Here is a 17,142-nt window from a genome sequence, read left to right as displayed (position 1 = left end):
TGATCAATAGGTGATCAGAGTCACTCAATCATCTCTATGATCAGCTGATCTGAGGTCAGTGCACTATTAAACTCTATATAATCTGAGCTGGTGTAATGTGTGGATTACTGTAGTTTCAGGAACAGAACAGTGGATTACAGTAGCGGCTCTTGCACTGATCTGGGTCCAGTTTCGCCAGCAGCAGAGCACTCAGTGTACAGTATTATATACAGTACACACAACACACCTTTCCCTGTAACTCTCAGTCACTAACTCTAGTGTGATAACCGGCCACAGATCAGCTTATAACTGTAATAGTACTGTTATTACTGTAATCGGAAAGTAAGACTCACTGGATACTACAGTTACAGTTGCTGAGACTAGTGCTTTAAGGGTGTGTGTGTGTGTGTTTGTGTGTGTGTGTTTGTGTTTGTGTGTGTGTGTGTGTGTGTGTGTGAGAGAGAGAGAGAGAGAGAGAGAGAGAGAGAGAGAGAGAGAGAGTGTAAACAGATGAAGCCCGTTATACAGAATCAAGCTCCAGTTCTCACTATAACCCCATTAAGCAGCAGATATCAGTGCAGGAGAGTTAGTCTAGATAGTGATATCATAATATATATGTATATATGTCAGACAGAGAGCTAAACTCACCCATGTCAGGAGACTCTCGCACAGCTCGACCCGGTCCACCGTCTCCGGCGCGCTCATGTTCGCTCGGACTGAGAACTGATGTTTAATCGCGCGAATCTCCGGGGAATATATAAAAAATGAGTGCCTGTGCGATTAATGTCCGATTATGAGAGAAATCCTGTCGAATTAAAGTGTCGAAATGTGATTTAGATGAAAAAAGCGGCGGTGACAGACACACAGTAGCGGACTCTCCTCAGACACACGGGGTCCTTCAGCTGCCACCCTGCAGGATCGGGACACCTAATGCCTGAAGGAAAATCACGCTGAAGAAAACTGCTTTCGTGACAAGATGGATTAAAAACGGAGGATATTTATTTTAAAATGTGAAAAAATAGGATGAGAAAATCACGCACAATAACACTTGAAGTGAGACAGGCAGTGAAACGGACCGCTTTTAACCCGGTGATGACGAATGTTCGAACTTTGTTCGTTTTTTTAGAGGTATTTATATGGGGTGTGATTGTATAAGATAAATAAGGGTGATATATTGATAGAGTGGTTGTGTTTTTCTCTCTGTTTTCTTCAGAATGTAAGTAAGCCTGTTGTGTGTTCCGTCCTCCAGAGCGACAGGCGGCGTTCGAGCGCTCACACCAGCCGAAAGAAGGACCCCTGAAGGAGGAATGCGGAACTGATTCCGCCCATTAGCGAAAACACACACTCACACACTGAACAGTTTTCTTTGCGAAAGTGTGTTTGAGGCCTGAAACTGGGGAGTGTTTTCTCATGTAAGTGTTTGAACAGCAGCCAATAGCCGCGTTTATGAGGCAGAAATATTTATACACGATGCAAAAGATATGCACGCTAACTTACCATAGTAAATATGAACGCTTGAAGAAATCAGACAAATCATAATGGCTATCACAATTATTGTATCAGTACGTCTCGTCTCTTTATACCGGACTAACATAAAATAAAGCCACTTTTTTTTCCGAGAGCCTCCTCTGTTTCTCTGACTGGATATAACTATCCTACCGGGAGAGATGCTGAAACTCATCAGGTCGTGTTTTTGGTGGCATATTTGTAGAAATGATCATTCTTTCTAAATGTGATGTAAACATGTCCTGTAACTTCCAAATAAACAGAAACAGCCTCGACTGAATAAGTAAGTGTGTCCTCGCTTTCTTTTGTGAAATAGACCTAACGGTAAACCACTTTATTTCTGTGTGACTAATGTGCAATTTTGATATAATTAATTAATTATGATCAATGTATCACTTTTTATTGTAAAAACATCGATGCTTGGGTTTTAAATCTTTAGGTAAACAACAAAAATGCCAACAAACGGTCCCTTTTATCATGTTTATCACGCTAGTTTTCAGTGATTTCTTTCGGATAAAACTTCCGTTAGTTGGTGAAATGATGGGTGTGTGTGTCGTTGTTCTAGAGAGAGGTGTGTTACGGGTGTGTTTTAGTGAAGTGCTGTGGAGCTTCAGCCCGACGGTGGAAACGCAGTGGTTTAGGGTTCAGTGCTCCAGTCTCGAGGCTATTAGCCCCGCTCGCCCGTTTACAGCCCGGCTAGCACTGGCCCGACGGTGGAAACGCAGTGGTTTAGGGTTCAGTGCTCCAGTCTCGAGGCTATTAGCCCCGCTCGCCCGTTTACAGCCCGGCTAGCACTGGCCCGATGGTGGAAACGCAGTGGTTTAGGGTTCAGTGCTCCAGTCTAGAGGCTATTAGCCCCGCCCGCCCGTTTACAGCCCGGCTAGCACTGACCCGACGGTGGAAACGCAGTGGTTTAGGGTTCAGTGCTCCAGTCTCAAGGCTATTAGCCCCGCTCGCCCGTTTACAGCCCGGCTAGCACTGGCCCGACGGTGGAAATGCAGTGGTTTAGGGTTCAGTGCTCCAGTCTCAAGGCTATTAGCCCCGCTCGCCCTTTTACAGCCCGGCTACCACTGGCCCGACGGTGGAAACGCAGTGGTTTAGGGTTCAGTGCTCCAGTCTCGAGGCTATTAGCCCCGCCCACCCGTTTACAGCCCGGCTAGCACTGGCCCGATGGTGGAAACGCAGTGGTTTAGGGTTCAGTGCTCCAGTCTCGAGGCTATTAGCCCCGCCCACCCGTTTACAGCCCGGCTAGCACTGGCCCGATGGTGGAAACGCAGTGGTTTAAGGTTCAGTGCTCCAGTCTCAAGGCTATTAGCCCCGCTCGCCCGTTTACAGCCCGGCTAGCACTGGCCCGACGGTGGAAACGCAGTGGTTTAGGGTTCAGTGCTCCAGTCTCGAGGCTATTAGCCCCGCCCGCCCGTTTACAGCCCGGCTAGCACTGACCCGACGGTGGAAACGCAGTGGTTTAGGGTTCAGTGCTCCAGTCTCGAGGCTATTAGCCCCGCTCGCCCGTTTACAGCCCGGCTAGCACTGGCCCGATGGTGGAAACGCAGTGGTTTAGGGTTCAGTGCTCCAGTCTAGAGGCTATTAGCCCCGCCCGCCCGTTTACAGCCCGGCTAGCACTGACCCGACGGTGGAAACGCAGTGGTTTAGGGTTCAGTGCTCCAGTCTCAAGGCTATTAGCCCCGCTCGCCCGTTTACAGCCCGGCTAGCACTGGCCCGACGGTGGAAATGCAGTGGTTTAGGGTTCAGTGCTCCAGTCTCAAGGCTATTAGCCCCGCCCGCCCGTTTACAGCCCGGCTAGCACTGGCCCGACGGTGGAAACGCAGTGGTTTAGGGTTCAGTGCTCCAGTCTCAAGGCTATTAGCCCCGCCCGCCCGTTTACAGCCCGGCTAGCACTGACCCGACGGTGGAAACGCAGTGGTTTAGGGTTCAGTGCTCCAGTCTCGAGGCTGTTAGCCCCGCCCGCCCGTTTACAGCCCGGCTAGCACTGGCCCGACGGTGGAAACGCAGTGGTTTAGGGTTCAGTGCTCCAGTCTCGAGGCTATTAGCCCCGCCCGCCCGTTTACAGCCCGGCTAGCACTGACCCGACGGTGGAAACGCAGTGGTTTAGGGTTCAGTGCTCCAGTCTCGAGGCTATTAGCCCCGCCCGCCCGTTTACAGCCCGGCTAGCACTGACCCGACGGTGGAAACGCAGTGGTTTAGGGTTCAGTGCTCCAGTCTCAAGGCTATTAGCCCCGCCCACCCGTTTACAGCCCGGCTAGCACTGGCCCGACGGTGGAAACGCAGTGGTTTAGGGTTCAGTGCTCCAGTCTCGAGGCTGTTAGCCCCGCCCGCCCGTTTACAGCCCGGCTAGCACTGGCCCGACGGTGGAAACGCAGTGGTTTAGGGTTCAGTGCTCCAGTCTCGAGGCTATTAGCCCCGCCCGCCCGTTTACAGCCCGGCTAGCACTGACCCGACGGTGGAAACGCAGTGGTTTAGGGTTCAGTGCTCCAGTCTCGAGGCTATTAGCCCCGCCCACCCGTTTACAGCCCGGCTAGCACTGGCCCGATGGTGGAAACGCAGTGGTTTAGGGTTCAGTGCTCCAGTCTCAAGGCTATTAGCCCCGCCCACCCGTTTACAGCCCGGCTAGCACTGGCCCGACGGTGGAAACGCAGTGGTTTAGGGTTCAGTGCTCCAGTCTCGAGGCTATTAGCCCCGCCCGCCCGTTTACAGCCCGGCTAGCACTGGCCCGACGGTGGAAACGCAGTGGTTTAGGGTTCAGTGCTCCAGTCTCGAGGCTATTAGCCCCGCCCGCCCGTTTACAGCCCGGCTAGCACTGGCCCGACGGTGGAAACGCAGTGGTTTAGGGTTCAGTGCTCCAGTCTCGAGGCTATTAGCCCCGCCCGCCCGTTTACAGCCCGGCTAGCACTGGCCCGACGGTGGAAACGCAGTGGTTTAGGATTCAGTGCTCCAGTCTCAAGGCTATTAGCCCCGCCCGCCCGTTTACAGCCCGGCTAGCACTGGCCCGACGGTGGAAACGCAGTGGTTTAGGGTTCAGTGCTCCAGTCTCAAGGCTATTAGCCCCGCCCGCCCGTTTACAGCCCGGCTAGCACTGACCCGACAGTGGAAACGCAGTGGTTTTGGGTTCAGTGCTCCAGTCTCGAGGCTATTAGCCCCGCCCGCCCGTTTACAGCCCGGCTAGCACTGACCCGACGGTGGAAACACGGCTACTGACGGCATTTGTGTGTGTGAGAGAGAGAGAGAGAGAGATAGTGTGCGTTTATGTGAGAGTGAGCGAGAGAGAGTTTGTGTGTGCTTTGTTGTGTTGTGTTGTGTTGTGTTGTGTTGTGTTACAATATATTGTGTTGTGTTATACACAGAGCTGGAGGATATGAGCAGGCGTAATGGAAGCGAGCGAGTGTTTGGATGGTTCTCTGGTTCCAGAGGAAGATTCGCTCATTGAAGGTGTGAGTGACCCGGTTCTGCTGGTTCTGGTGCTCAGCGTGACCTTTCTGTTCGGCCTGGCGACGCTGCTCTGCAGGTGAGATGACACCTGACCTCTGACCCCACACCAGATCACTCATACTCACACATTATACGATCTCTTCTCTCAGGAATGAGCAGCAGCGGATCCACCCGGAGAACCAGGAGCATGTGCGTGTGGTGCGAGAACAGCTTCAGTCCGAGCAGGTGTGTGTGTGTGTGTGTGTGTGTGTGTGTGTGTGTGTGTGTGTGAACATTATCACCTGTGTTTATCATATCAGGGTTTGTTCTCAGCTAATCAGCAGTGTTGGGGAAAGTTACTTTTGAAAAGTAATGTTACAATATTGCGTTACTCCCTTAAAAAGTAACTTATTGTGTTACTTAGTTACTTTTTTAGAAAAGTAGTGCGTTACAATATTGCGTTCGTCCCATAAAAAGTAACTAATTGCGTTACTTAGTTACTTTTTTAGAAAAGTAGTGCCTTACAATATTAGGTTTTGTCCCATAAAAAGTAACTAAGTGCGTTACTTAGTTACTTTTTTAGAAAAGTAGTGCCTTACAATATTGCGTTTTGTCCCATAAAAAGTAACTAAGTGCGTTACTTAGTTACTTTTTTAGAAAAGTAGTGCATTACAATATTGCGCTCGTCCCATAAAAAGTAACTAAGTGCGTTACTTTTTTTTTTTTTTTAGTTGTTACACTATTGCGTTCGTCCCATAAAAAGTAACTAATTGCGTTACTTAGTTACTTTTTTTAGAAAAGTAGTTACAATATTGCGTTCGTCCCATAAAAAGTAACTAATTGCATTACGTAGTTACTTTTTTTTGAAAAGTTGTTACACTATTGCGTTCGGTCCCATAAAAAGTAACTAATTGCGATACTTAGTTACTTTTTTTAGAAAAGTAGTGCCTTACAATATTGCGTTCGTCCCATAAAAAGTAACTAATTGCGTTACTTAGTTACTTTTTTTAGAAAAGTAGTGCCTTACAATATTGCGTTACTCCCTTAAAAAGTAACTACTCGTGTTACTTAGTTACTTTTTAGTAAAGTAATGCGTTACAATATTGCGTTAATCCGTAAAAAGTTACTACTCGTGTTACTTAGTTACTTTTTAGAAAAGTAATGCGTTACAATATTGCGTTCGTCCCATAAAAAGTAACTAATTGCGTTACTTTACTTTTTTTTAGAAAATTTGTTACACTATTGCGTTCGTCCCATAAAAAGTAACTAATTGCGTTACTTAGTTACTTTTTTTAGAAAAGTAGTTACAATATTGCGTTCGTCCCATAAAAAGTAACTAAGTGCGTTACTTAGTTACTTTTTAGAAAAGTAGTGTTACAGTATTGCGTTCATCCCATAAAAGGTAACTAAGTGCGTTACTTAGTTAATTTTTTTAGAAAAGTAGTGTGTTACAATATTGCATTCGTCCCATAAAAAGTAACTAATTGCGTTACTTTGTTTACTTTTTTAGAAAAGTAGTGCGTTACAATATTGCGTTCAACCCATAAAAAGTAACTAAGAGCGTTACTTAGTTACTTTTTTTTAGAAAAGTAGTGCGTTACAATATTGCGTTCGTCCCATAAAAAGTAGCTGTAACGAGGTTCAGATGTTATGGGAAGAAGGAGGCGGGAACTGGCGAACATTCAACATTTTAATAAATAAATAAACAAGATACAAAAATGAAAGTAAAAGCCAGCAGCCCCTCACGGACGACTGCTGGCAACACAGAACATCAAATAAAACACAGGCCTGTTCCTCTCTCGCTCTTCACTGTCGTCGCTCCTCCTTTATGCTTCCGCTCCTCCGTGAGAGATGCGAGACCGGTGCGTCGCGCACGTGTCGCTCATTATCAATCGCGCCACCGGCCTCGCGCCGTCCTCCCACGGCCCTCGACCTCGTCGTGCTCGCCACAGTAGCCAATTGCGTTACTTAGTTACTTTTTTAGAAAAGTAAAAGCAGGCATACATACACTGTGCGATTTTCATCCAATTTTGAGCCGAATTCTGACTCGTGCGACTCTTTTTCTGGTCGGGCCATTTTTCAGCTTTGTCGTGCGTCGTTTGTCGTGCAGTGTACAGGGGGAAACGAGAGGCAGTTAACCTCTTCCGACCGGCAATAGGATGGTCAGATGAATTTCTGGCATGTCAAGAGTAAGGTAGAGTAGAGTTCAGTACAGTGGAGTACAGTGGAGTACAGTGGAGTACAGTGGAGTACAGTGGAGTACAGTGGAGGTGGAGTACAGTAGAGGTGGAGTACAGTAGAGGTGGAGTACAGTAGAGGTAGAGTACAGTAGAGTTCAGTAGAGTTCAGTAGAGGTGGAGTACAGTAGAGGTGGAGTACAGTAGAGGTGGAGTACAGTAGAGGTGGAGTTCAGTAGAGGTAGAGTTCAGTAGAGGTAGAGTTCAGTAGAGGTAGAGTACAGCAGAGGTAGAGTTCAGTAGAGTTCAGTGGAGTACAGTAGAGGTGGAGTACAGTAGAGGTGGAGTACAGTAGAGGTGGAGTACAGTAGAGTAGAGTACAGTAGAGGTAGAGTACAGTAGAGGTAGAGTTCAGTGGAGTTCAGTAGAGTTCAGTGGAGTACAGTAGAGGTGGAGTACAGTAGAGGTGGAGTACAGTAGAGGTGGAGTACAGTAGAGGTAGAGTACAGTAGAGGTAGAGTACAGCAGAGGTAGAGTTCAGTAGAGGTAGAGTTCAGTAGAGGTAGAGTTCAGTAGAGGTAGAGTACAGCAGAGGTAGAGTTCAGTAGAGTTCAGTGGAGTACAGTAGAGGTGGAGTACAGTAGAGGTGGAGTACAGTAGAGGTGGAGTACAGTAGAGTAGAGTACAGTAGAGGTAGAGTACAGTAGAGGTAGAGTTCAGTGGAGTACAGTAGAGTTCAGTAGAGTTCAGTAGAGGTGGAGTACAGTAGAGGTGGAGTACAGTAGAGGTAGAGTTCAGTAGAGGTAGAGTTCAGTAGAGGTAGAGTACAGCAGAGGTAGAGTTCAGTAGAGTTCAGTGGAGTACAGTAGAGGTGGAGTACAGTAGAGGTGGAGTACAGTAGAGGTGGAGTACAGTAGAGGTGGAGTACAGTAGAGGTGGAGTACAGTAGAGGTGGAGTACAGTAGAGTACAGTACAGTAGAGTACAGTAGAGGTAGAGTTCAGTGGAGTTCAGTAGAGTTCAGTGGAGTACAGTAGAGGTGGAGTACAGTAGAGGTAGAGTTCAGTAGAGTTCAGTGGAGTTCAGTAGAGTTCAGTGGAGTACAGTAGAGGTGGAGTACAGTAGAGGTGGAGTACAGTAGAGGTGGAGTACAGTAGAGGTGGAGTACAGTAGAGGTGGAGTACAGTAGAGTACAGTAGAGGTGGAGTACAGTAGAGGTGGAGTACAGTAGAGGTGGAGTACAGTAGAGGTAGAGTACAGTAGAGGTAGAGTACAGTAGAGGTAGAGTACAGTAGAGGTAGAGTACAGTAGAGTTCAGTGGAGTTCAGTGGAGTTCAGTAGAGTTCAGTGGAGTACAGTAGAGGTGGAGTACAGTAGAGGTGGAGTACAGTAGAGGTGGAGTACAGTAGAGGTAGAGTACAGTAGAGGTAGAGTACAGTAGAGGTAGAGTACAGTAGAGGTAGAGTACAGTAGAGGTAGAGTACAGTAGAGGTAGAGTTCAGTAGAGGTAGAGTTCAGTAGAGTTCAGTGGAGTTCAGTAGAGTTCAGTAGAGGTGGAGTACAGTAGAGGTGGAGTACAGTAGAGGTAGAGTACAGTAGAGTACAGTAGAGGTAGAGTACAGTAGAGGTAGAGTACAGTAGAGGTAGAGTACAGGAGAGGTGGAGTACAGTAGAGGTAGAGTTCAGTAGAGGTAGAGTTCAGTGAAGTTCAGTAGAGTTCAGTGGAGTACAGTAGAGGTGGAGTACAGTAGAGGTGGAGTACAGTAGAGGTGGAGTACAGTAGAGGTGGAGTACAGTAGAGGTGGAGTACAGTAGAGGTAGAGTACAGTAGGGTGGAGTACAGTAGGGTGGAGTACAGTAGAGTACAGTAGAGGTAGAGTACAGTAGAGGTAGAGTACAGTAGAGGTAGAGTTCAGTAGAGGTGGAGTACAGTAGAGGTAGAGTACAGTAGAGGTAGAGTTCAGTAGAGTTCAGTGGAGTACAGTAGAGGTGGAGTACAGTAGAGGTGGAGTACAGTAGAGGTGGAGTACAGTAGAGGTGGAGTACAGTAGAGGTGGAGTTCAGTAGAGTTCAGTGGAGTACAGTAGAGGTGGAGTACAGTAGAGGTAGAGTACAGTAGAGGTAGAGTACAGTAGAGGTAGAGTACAGTAGAGGTAGAGTTCAGTAGAGTTCAGTGGAGTACAGTAGAGGTGGAGTACAGTAGAGGTGGAGTACAGTAGAGGTGGAGTACAGTAGAGGTAGAGTACAGTAGAGGTGGAGTACAGTAGAGTTCAGTGGAGTACAGTAGAGTTCAGTGGAGTACAGTAGAGTTCAGTGGAGTACAGTAGAGGTGGAGTACAGTAGAGGTGGAGTACAGTAGAGGTGGAGTACAGTAGAGGTGGAGTACAGTAGAGTACAGTAGAGGTGGAGTACAGTAGAGGTGGAGTACAGTAGGGTGGAGTACAGTAGAGGTAGAGTACAGTAGAGGTAGAGTTCAGTAGAGTTCAGTGGAGTACAGTAGAGGTGGAGTACAGTAGAGGTAGAGTACAGTAGAGGTGGAGTACAGTAGAGGTGGAGTACAGTAGAGGTGGAGTACAGTAGAGGTGGAGTACAGTAGAGGTAGAGTTCAGTAGAGTTCAGTGGAGTACAGTAGAGGTAGAGTACAGTAGAGGTGGAGTACAGTAGAGGTGGAGTACAGTAGAGGTGGAGTACAGTAGAGGTGGAGTACAGTAGAGGTGGAGTACAGTAGAGGTAGAGTACAGTAGAGGTGGAGTACAGTAGAGGTGGAGTACAGTAGAGGTGGAGTACAGTAGAGGTGGAGTACAGTAGAGGTGGAGTACAGTAGAGGTGGAGTACAGTAGAGGTGGAGTACAGTAGAGGTGGAGTACAGTAGAGGTAGAGTTCAGTAGAGTTCAGTGGAGTACAGTAGAGGTGGAGTACAGTAGAGGTGGAGTACAGTAGAGGTGGAGTACAGTAGAGGTGGAGTACAGTAGAGGTGGAGTACAGTAGAGGTAGAGTAGGGTAGAGTGCAGTAGGGTGGAGTACAGTAGAGTACAGTAGAGGTAGAGTAGGGTGGAGTACAGTAGAGTACAGTAGAGGTAGAGTAGGGTGGAGTACAGTGGGCAAGATTAGAAGCAAGTACATTGGTCAATAAAGTGAGATTAAATGCATACAAATTTGTTTTATTTAACATATTTAGTTATTGGAGGTTTGCACAGTATTCTGATTCTGCATTTCACTGATTTTATTCATTTTGGGGAATATTGAATCTTTTTTTGTGCAAGTGAGATGAAGAAATGCTCACATTTAGTCTAGATCCACAATAACCATCATGTTTACACACACACACACACACACACACTGCCTCTGCACTTCGATTTGTCTCAACATGGGGACAAGAGAGCTGTCAGTCAATAAATAGGAAAGCAAAGTAACTTGCGTTACTTATTTGAAAAAGTAACTCTACTATTACTATTTTGATGTAAATTTTAAAAGTAATGCGTTACTTTACTAGTTACTTGAAAAAGTAATCTGATTACCTAACTCAAGTTACTTATAATGAGTTTCCCCCAACACTGGAGATCAGTGATGTCAGGGTTTCTGTGAGGCTGTTCTGAACGTGTGTGTGTGTGTGTGTGTGTGTGTGTGTGTGTGTGTGTGCAGGGCTCGTCCTCGGAGACGAGGCATCAGTTCTACTCGGACATGTCGTGTCCCGTGTGTCTCCAGCAAGCGGTTCTGCCCGTCGAGACCAACTGTGGGCATCTCTTCTGTGGTGAGCACCAGTTTACACCAGTTTACATGCACAGCTTCTGTTTCAGTCGCACTGAATTCATTCCGATTGATGAATCTGAATGTAGTGTTACGCTAAACATGTGATCGGGTTGATGTGCGCGTTTATATGTCACAAGCTTCAAATCGGGATATATTTTTTGACAGAGTTTCCCGCTGTTTGCGCATAATAAACATTCTCATACATTAGTTCTTTATTTGTTTTAATCAGCAGACTTAATATTTATCCATTTCTGGTCATAATTTGGAGATAATGATCATATGAGCCGTTGTTCCGCTGCTTATATTGATCACACAGTAAAGATGCCCAAAACCAGTCGTGTGACGCAGAAGAGGAGGATTATAGGAGGACGAGACACTCGTTTATACCACACTTTATTCAGCAGGAGAACAGCTCGTTCAGCGCGTCACACGTCATTACGTTTATTCCTACGTCATTGCGCTATTTCTAGATCATTACGCTATTACTACGTCATTGCACATGCGCAGTGCTTTCAGTTTCGGTTTTCAGTCCGATCAAGTGTTTACATGTTCTCTCGAATGGGTAAAGAACAGGGGCGGACTTTACCATTAGGCAAAGGTCGGCAATTGCCTTGGGCCCCGAGCTACCTAGGGGCCCCCAAAATGCCCTATTAACTTATGCTTAAGTTTTTTTTTTTTATTATTATATATTTCTAAAACTCCATTTGCGAAAAATGGCATCAAATCATTAGTGTCGCAGACAGGAGGGGGCCCCCCGCCTCACTACATTGGATTATTCCATTATCTCACTTACTGCGCATCTGCGAAAGTGACAAGGCTGTGCCAAAAAACTGACGGAGAAAAAGAAGTGATTGACAGACAGAGTGTACATAGTAGACAGAGTAAAAATGAAGCGAAGCTAGCTACCCAAGCGGTGCTGAAAAAAGGAGGAAGCGGGAGGAAAGCAAAAAGTCCGTAAAGGTGCGCGGCGCGAAAGATAAACAACACGCAGTAACAGGAGGACTGGGAAATACACAAACAGAGCATGACGAGTCTAAACGCGAAAATTTTAAGTTTCGAAGTTACCCAAGCGGCTCAAATTAGAAAAAAGTGAAAAGACGCTGATAAGTATTTGGGAACGCTGCCAAAGATGACAAACTTTTTTACGGCTACTGTTGGGGATACAGATCAGGTACAACAACGTCCAACGCACAGAAAAATCGTGAAGCAAAGAGGACACGGAGATCGACAGACAAAACTGAGCAGTTTATGAATCATGATATTTAAAAAAATCTCAGCTCTCAGATTCTGTCAATTCTATTACGAAATACAAACAATAAATACCGTTTTGCCGTTTTAATGTTACGTGACAGATTCCTATAGCGGCACGTGAACTGATCATCTCTAGCTAATAGTAAATAAACACGAATTAACAATGTTGAAAGATACAGTATAACTTACCGAAATGTATATTCCTCTTTCATAATATCGATCAATAAGTGTTTTTCAACCGTGGAAAGCGGTAAAACAGCTGGAGAACAATCGTCACATAACTTTACCTCAGGAAAGCCATTTAATTGGCTAGAAAAATAAGAGCTATTATAGAGAGTATTTGGCTAAATATGTGTAGGCTACTATATTACTTATTTTAACCTTAAATTATACCAGCTGATAGGGCTTTTTTTTCTTGAGAAAAAGTAACGCCTATCTTGTGAAACGTTACCTAATATTTATCCAAATAAGTCAATATTGAATCCAATCACAAGAATTGAATCGAAATGGTGAAATTTGTCAAGCAAAAAAAAAAAAAAAAAAAAAAAAAAATCAGCTTACCAGAAATTGTACCATGTAGGCTAAACATTGTAACATGTTTCTGTTTAGGAGTAAAGAAGTGTATGCAGGGTTTAAAGGGGACGTTTTTTCTCCTCTCTAACCTTTACATCCCCGTAGATTAGCTTTACCTGCCTATCCACCATTCAGTCCAGACACATTTTTTTCGTTCTCTTTTAAAGATTGGATGGGGAGGGGGCCCATAGCCGTACCTCGCCTTGGGCCCCCGATTTGCTAAATCCGCCACTGGTAAAGAAAAGGAATAAACCACTCCTTTCAATCTGAATGAAGTCTCATTGGGATCGAGCTCAATCCGGTCGATTAAGGCGTTTACATGAAGGCTTTTCAGTGCGATTGAGCCGTCAGTCCCTTTACTAACGGATAATTTGGTTGCATGTAAGTGCAGGTGAGCCGATCGAGCTGCTGAAACGTGTGTGTGTGTGCGCGTGTGTGTCTTCCGCAGGTCCGTGTATCGTGGCGTACTGGCGTTACGGAGCGTGGCTCGGCGCCATCAACTGCCCCATCTGCAGGCAAATGGTGAATCTCAGATCAGGATTTATGATTTGTATGATATGTTTGTCTCAGTTCTGCGCTCGCATCAGTAGCTTAAAGCATCATAATCAGGGTTTGAAATTAACTTTTTTACTCACCAGCCAATTTGGCTACAAAATGTTTGAGTTACCGGCCATTCAGAACTTCTACTGACCACAAAGAAGAAATAGAGAAAAGAAATAAACCAGATTAACTACATTACATCTTATATATTATACATTTGGATTTCAAACATTCATTTCTTATTCAAATAAAATCCTGTCATCCAGCATCTCCTCTTTCATCCTCACCCTTTTCACCAAAACTGTGTTTTATGTGGACAGATCAATACAGTACAAAGAACATCTAAAAAATGTAGGATGTTTGAAAATAAAAATGTGTTTTCTGTTCACCAAATGCTTTTTAATCGCCGCTATTGCTTCAGTGCAAATGAAGCGCACCGTTATTTGTTGCGTAGTGACGTGTGTGTTTAAGAAAGCCAGATATGAGCAGATTCTGTGCAATACGCTGTATTTAATATATCATGATGACTCACGAGTATTTGCACTAAATCTGCTCAGATTTGTCTTACACAAACTTCCCCAGCGAAGTGAGTAAACATACAGTAATAACGGGCCGAACTGGCTGATCTGACAGCGTTACCCGCACCTGACGGGTGTTAGTTTCAGACCCTGATCATAATCCTGTCAGTAAACCTGTATGAGGCAGATGTGTGTTGACCCTTGACCTTTATCGGTGTGTCAGGTGACCCTGCTGTTCCCGCTCTTCCACGACACCGGTCCCAGCGCTGCGACCGCAGACGGACAAGTGGAACCGCTTCTGATCCTCACCGACATCAACGACTACAACCGCCGGTTCTCCGGGCAGCCGCGCTCCGTGAGTCCGATCATCTTCCTCATCTTCCTCATCTGATCCGTCTCTGCCAGCGGAGATCTTAATCATCACATCAGAACTCAAAATTATGACATACTAAATTAAAATTACGAGAGTAAATTTGTATATTATGACCTAAAAAGTTATGATTTTGTATGTCACAGTTTCAACTTTTTATCTCATAATTTGACTTTAAGCACGGTTTACCCTAACCCTTCCCTCGGGTAATTTTGACCCGAAAATATATTTTTTTTAAATGTTAAAAATTGAGTGTCCAACCTAACCTGACCCAGAGGAACAGCTCATTTACTCCATATAGAGATATAAGCCCATCTAGAGTCATGAAATATCATCTTATATTATATTAGAAAAATATAATGTAATAATATAAATATTATATTATTATTATCCACAAGATATCGGCAAAGACACACAATGTAAGATATTTAGAGCCGAATTAAAAGAGTTACGCATGAAATTGTGAGTTATTTTGAAAGTTGAAAGAATGTGAGGAATGTGCTTAAATGACTATTTATTATTTATTGATCAAATCTAGTCATTTAAAGGTAAATAAAAAATGACACAAAAATTGCATTAAAAAATTTAATTTTTGGCAAAATGAAATAAAATAAGCTTTGTGGACAAACATTTTTTTGACCCTCAAGGGAAAGTAAAAAATTACACAAAAATTGAAGATTTTTGAAAAGATGAGTTACCAAGTGCGAGGGAAGAATGAGGGTTAATCTCTCTTATGTGGTGGAGCTGGGCTTCCGTTAGTAAGAGATCAGTCGGGTTTATCTTTGAGGTGTACATCTTCTTCAGTTGATTTATTTATTGTCCTTTATTTAACCAGGTAAAAAAAAAAAAAAAAATGTGGATAAGAAGTGACAATGTTACAGTTATAAAACACCACAATCTCTTTACACATTTAAAAACATGTGCCGTTTGAGTCTTCCTTGAACTCCTCACCGACCGTTGACTCCAACGCCTGCATCTTCAGATCATTAGCGGGCGGTTAGGCGTTCCCATTCTAGAGCGCGTGTGATTGGACGGCAGTGTGAATACGGCCGAATGACTGCATGTCTGCATTGGCTCAGTGTCCCCGATGTAAAGTGTGTGTGTGTGTGTGTGTGTGCAGCTGCTGGACCGGCTCCGGGACGTCCCCACGCTGCTCCGGCACGCCTTCAGAGAGGTGTTCTCGGTGGGAGGCCTGTTCTGGATGTTCCGGCTGCGGATCCTGCTGGTTCTGCTGGGAGCGCTGGTGTACCTGGCCTCTCCGCTCGACTTCATCCCCGAGGGGGTCGTGGGTCTGCTGGGCTTCCTCGACGACTTCTTCGTCATCCTCCTGCTCTTCATCTACATCTCCATCATGTACCGCGAGGTGGTGACCCAGAGGCTCGCCGGATGAGGCCCGGCGACCCGCTTCGCTGAGCAACATCTCCAAAGATCCAGACGCCTTTACTTCATAAGAACACGTTCCATTAAACCTCATGAACCTGTTCTCAGCACAGCCCAAAGTCGGACTCGTCGAGCAAACGCCTCAGTGGTTTATGGGTGCACATCATTATTGTGTTATGATAATAATAGCTTTTGTTCTGTGGATTTGCAGTTGGTCCAGTATGAGCAACATCTGCAGCTGGAGATTCAGACCTTTACTCGCTCGTGAACCTGCTGTCCTCTCACCACACACCAGCGGAACATGCGGATGTCCAACACGGCGGCGCTGAAGAAGAGTTTCAGCTGTCACTCAAACTGAGCCGACGTTTGCATTAAAGAAAGAGATTCTGACACATGCAATCTTGAATTACTTGATGATCCTTTGAAGTGTTACAAACTACTACATTAGAGAGAGAAAAGCGTGTTTTTACAATAAAACGCCTTCATTCGTCATCCTCAGATAAATCAGCACGATATCTCGTTGTTGTAGTTGTTGTTGTTGTTTTTGGCTTTTATTGCATTGGAAGTGAGGAACAGGATCAGGGAAATTACCAGAATGCTCATGAAACTGTTGCTCGTTGGTTCTGTTCGCTGATTCTGAGATCGACACGTTTATCCAGGCTTAGAGGAAACTGTTGTGTTTACAATTTCTCAGCTTAAAGTCCTCATGAAATCAAAACAAACAATTCCTGTGTTTTTATTGGAATAATACAGTGTAATGATTTATCGGTGCACGTCATTATTGTGTTAATAATGTTGAATGAGAATCAGTTACTCTTGCAGCGTCTCTTCTCTGATGAAGTGGGCGGGGCTATAACCTGTCACTCACATGAGATCAGCCAATAGCAAACCACAATCACCCAATCAATTCCCCACGGGCACAGTCAAGCCCCGCCCACATGTGTTCTTGTTCCAGAAGCGCTTCACTCGATATACGGAGCAATAGAGGAGAGAAGACCAGCACAACTTCTGTTTCATGATGAGTTTAGCTACTAATGACAGTCTGTTCCATGAATGAGGCATTTTACTATCGGCTTCTCTCGTGCTCGTGGATCAGCCTGAGTTCTCCGTGTCAAGGGCATATGTGTGATTATACACCCAGAATAATCCTCTTATGACGATATAATCATATAATCAGAGTCTGCATGTTCAATGTGAGACTCACAGCACTAGCGCTCGACTCTGAGGTTTCCTTGTAGAAGCTCAAAATAACCACAATCATTCCTGTTAGGGTTAGATGAGCTTCTGCAGGTGTGTGTGTGTGTGTGTGTGTGTGTGAGAGAGAGTGTACTTGTACAACTATCTTTGTGAGGATCAGTTTGAGTGTTAGACCATTGGAGTGAGGACAGAGAGAGTAAAGTGAGGACATGTTGGCCGGTCCTCAGTTTCTGAGAGCCTTTAAAGTGTTTGAGGGTCAAGACTTTTAGGGATAAGGTTATAATGAGGTCAAGGGTCGGTTTAGGGTCAGGGGTCGGGTTAGGCACTTAGTTGTGATGGGTAAGGTTAGGGTAAGCGGCTAGAGATCGCATTGTGTCAATGAATGACCTCATAAAGATAGATGTACAAGAGTGTGTGTGTGTGTGTGTGTGTGTGTGTGTGTCTGTCTCTGTCTCTGTGTGTGTGTGTGTGTGTGT

The 17,142-nt window shown here is 45.2% G+C and overlaps 2 protein-coding genes across 5 annotated transcripts in view; one reads left to right on the top strand and one right to left on the bottom strand.

The window, feature by feature from the left end:
- hook3 (hook microtubule-tethering protein 3) overlaps window positions 1–1,034 on the bottom strand; it is a 79,703-nt gene extending 78,669 nt beyond the window's left edge. The window contains exon 1 of one of the 2 annotated variants that reach the window (XM_081367225.1): window positions 628–1,034. In XM_081367225.1, coding sequence (XP_081223351.1) covers window positions 628–684 — 57 coding nt within the window. In that variant the 5' untranslated portion in view covers window positions 685–1,034. The remainder of the gene's footprint in view (window positions 1–627) is intronic. The other variant, XM_081367226.1, reaches the window with a different exon arrangement.
- Window positions 1,035–1,226: 192 nt separating this feature from the next.
- rnf170 (ring finger protein 170) lies at window positions 1,227–16,304 on the top strand. Of its 3 annotated transcripts, none has more exons than XM_081367223.1 (8): window positions 1,278–1,391; window positions 1,749–1,768; window positions 4,848–5,008; window positions 5,082–5,157; window positions 10,730–10,838; window positions 13,110–13,183; window positions 13,943–14,074; window positions 15,210–16,225. In XM_081367223.1, exons 3-8 carry the CDS (start codon window positions 4,872–4,874, stop codon window positions 15,477–15,479), a joined length of 798 nt encoding a protein of 265 aa, XP_081223349.1. In that variant the 5' UTR covers window positions 1,278–1,391; window positions 1,749–1,768; window positions 4,848–4,871; the 3' UTR covers window positions 15,480–16,225. The 3 variants fall into 3 exon arrangements, with proteins under 3 accessions (XP_081223348.1, XP_081223349.1, XP_081223350.1); XM_081367224.1 differs by having other exon boundaries at window positions 1,297–1,663; XM_081367222.1 differs by lacking the exon at window positions 1,749–1,768 and having other exon boundaries at window positions 1,227–1,391; window positions 15,210–16,304.
- The last annotated feature ends 838 nt before the right edge of the window (window positions 16,305–17,142 follow it).

The sequence above is a fragment of the Scardinius erythrophthalmus genome (genome assembly GCF_964197995.2).
Source record: "Scardinius erythrophthalmus genome assembly, chromosome: 5".
NCBI lineage: Eukaryota > Metazoa > Chordata > Actinopteri > Cypriniformes > Leuciscidae > Scardinius > Scardinius erythrophthalmus.
This window is presented reverse-complemented; position numbering and strand designations above follow the sequence as displayed.

Excerpts from the sequence above, each read along its gene's own strand:
- rnf170 (XM_081367222.1), top strand. The coding sequence starts at position 4,872 with ATGGAAGCGAGCGAGTGTTTGGATGGTTCTCTGGTTCCAGAGGAAGAT. Across the intron at positions 5,009-5,081 it reads CTGGCGACGCTGCTCTGCAG|GAATGAGCAGCAGCGGATCC; the intron begins GTGAGATGACAC and ends CTCTTCTCTCAG. Across the intron at positions 13,184-13,942 it reads GCCCCATCTGCAGGCAAATG|GTGACCCTGCTGTTCCCGCT; the intron begins GTGAATCTCAGA and ends TCGGTGTGTCAG.